Consider the following 2,237-nt stretch of genomic DNA (forward strand, 5'->3'; position numbering starts at 1 on the left):
CTATTTACACGAGCGATTTTTCTGGAGCAATGTTGAATCGCATAGAAAATCTCATGTATGTAAATCCAGCTTTAGGAACCAACGTTAAAAGTGAACGAATATTAAAGAACACGACGAACTATCGGTTGCAATACAAAAATATTTATAGTTGCGTTCCAGGTGCTCAAGATATTCACGATTAGCAGGTTTTTTTTGCGCGTCCCAGGTGCCAAAAAACGTGTAAGTCAAACCAATTTTGTGAGTGACTTGCTCTCTCTCTATGAGAAGTTGCAGGTTTCAGTCCGAAATTTTCTCCCTGCATAAAATAAAAATAAATAAATTTGAACTAAAAAAACAAAAGCTTTTCTTAAGCTTTTCTATTCTTTATTTTCTCCGACGCAAATTTACTGCATTACTTTTAGAGGCTTTTATATTTTTATATTTTTTTTAATATAAACATGTTGCTCTTGCCAGCTGCAATAGCTTCAATACACTAACAAAAGTGTAAATACCCAGTTGCCCAGCTTAGAAGAAGAATCCTAGCATTTTGCCTCCCAAATGTTTCCGTCTGGCCTCCTCATGATCCATAATGCCTCCGGAGGTAGTCAACACAACGTAACCAAATTGACGAGAAGGCAGCAAGTTGTTGGTCCACTTCTCAATATCGTTGATGGGTACATCGAAACGAGGTGAAATGACACCGCATTTGTTCAAACGACCGGTCAAGTTTACCACAATTTTGCCGGAACGATGATCATCGACAATTTCGAATTCGCCAATGTAGCCGTGCTTCATCATGACGGTGAGGAATTTGACAATCACTTTGGAGCAGGGACGCAAGAGAACCTGGCGCTTGCCACGCTTCTCGGCGTTGTTAATGCATTTTAAGGCATCAGCCAATACGTTCATTCGCACCATGGCTGAAAACGAAGAAAAAACAAGTATATGTTAATTTAAATGCAAACTAATGAAGTTTAATTTTTGGGTAAATTTCAAAGTGATGTGGACGCAGGCCGAAGACGTTTAGTACATGGGAAAATACATTAATTAGATGTTATGTATCATATGCCCACTCCGTAAAATCATAACAATTTCCATAAACCCCGCAGTAGCAACATGCGTTCCATCATTTGCTAAAATTTTCACTTTGGAACCGGCATTTAGAAATCGAGTTTTTTCAGTCTAAATTTTCAGGTATGTAAAAAAATGAAATACTCTGAAATCTCAATAGCACGCTTGCAGTTGTAAATAAACTTATTTATATTGGATCAGTATATCATCGGCGTCACAAATATAGCTGCAGTAAACTCAAGCCATTAACCAGTACATTTATTCCATTCCAAAGATTCGTATATATATACCAATTGACGAAGATTTTCAGGAATATGAGCATATATACAGTCAATATACACTTTTCCACAACACTTTCCCCAAGTTTATGTTGGGTTTTAAGTAATTTTTCACTAAGATTACCTAAGATTTAATTTGCTGAATTTTTTGGCAAATTCACCCGAACGCGAACGTATCGAAAAAGAGGAAGTCCATATTGCCCAAGTTGCCATTTCTGTTTTTGACAGCTGTCAAGCATTTAGGGGTTGCCAGAGGTTATATTTACTGCAGGGTGCACATATTTCAAATAACAAGAGAACTTTAAAATATTTAGGTGTTATTTATAAATGTATGATCTGATTGCATATTTTAGTAAATAGCAGACATTAATTACTTCAAAACTGTGAGCAATTCCCGATTTAACCAACCAACGTTAGCACCGATTTAACCAACACAACAACAACAGCACCCCATTAGTAAAATATTAAGACTATCGATAGTTCGTTGATTGTTCTTCAATGTTGGTCCATTTTTTAATGTTTGTTCGTTATGGGCTGTTTTTGCTTATGCAGCGGTTTTGCTGCATTTAAAATGCAACATTTAGCACTTTCGAACATATGTTTTCGAAGAGCGTTCATGCTACCGCATTTAGCAAATGTACATTTACGCGAGTTCGAAATCGTATGCTTTTGACAAACAGCCGTGTTCCAGTCGCTTATTCAGATCCGTATCTATTACGATCAATTCTCACGCAGAAGATAATGTGCAAAAACCCTACTGAAAAGGAAAAAATAAATTTTAAACCAAAACTTCAATACAAAAATTTGAATTGTTTTAACCATGACCGACCATTTGTTTTTGTTTTATTCATTTGTCGGTGCTGTCAATTAAAATTTCTTCACTTAATTAGGAAATAAAACAAACAGAAT

At 35.9% G+C, this 2,237-nt stretch overlaps 1 protein-coding gene across 2 annotated transcripts; it reads right to left on the reverse strand.

Annotated features, from left to right (window-relative positions):
- Window positions 1–391: 391 nt before the first annotated feature.
- LOC108360909 (40S ribosomal protein S15Aa) lies at window positions 392–1,556 on the reverse strand. 2 transcript variants are annotated; one of them, XM_017613373.1, is made up of 2 exons: window positions 1,341–1,452; window positions 392–899 (listed from the first exon to the last, which is right to left on the reverse strand). In XM_017613373.1, the coding sequence occupies exon 2, from the start codon at window positions 895–897 to the stop codon at window positions 505–507; it is 393 nt and encodes a 130-aa protein (XP_017468862.1). In that variant the 5' UTR covers window positions 898–899; window positions 1,341–1,452; the 3' UTR covers window positions 392–504. The 2 variants fall into 2 exon arrangements, with proteins under 2 accessions (XP_017468862.1, XP_017468861.1); XM_017613372.1 differs by lacking the exon at window positions 1,341–1,452 and adding an exon at window positions 1,453–1,556 and having other exon boundaries at window positions 406–899.
- Between the last annotated feature and the right edge of the window lie 681 nt (window positions 1,557–2,237).

This window comes from Rhagoletis zephyria, unplaced genomic scaffold (assembly GCF_001687245.7).
Source record: "Rhagoletis zephyria isolate East Lansing unplaced genomic scaffold, Rhagoletis_zephyria_1.1 Rzeph_scaffold_00653, whole genome shotgun sequence".
NCBI lineage: Eukaryota > Metazoa > Arthropoda > Insecta > Diptera > Tephritidae > Rhagoletis > Rhagoletis zephyria.

Bases quoted from the DNA above. Each gene is read 5' to 3' on its own strand.
- LOC108360909 (XM_017613373.1), bottom strand. From the start codon at position 897: ATGGTGCGAATGAACGTATTGGCTGATGCCTTAAAATGCATTAACAAC.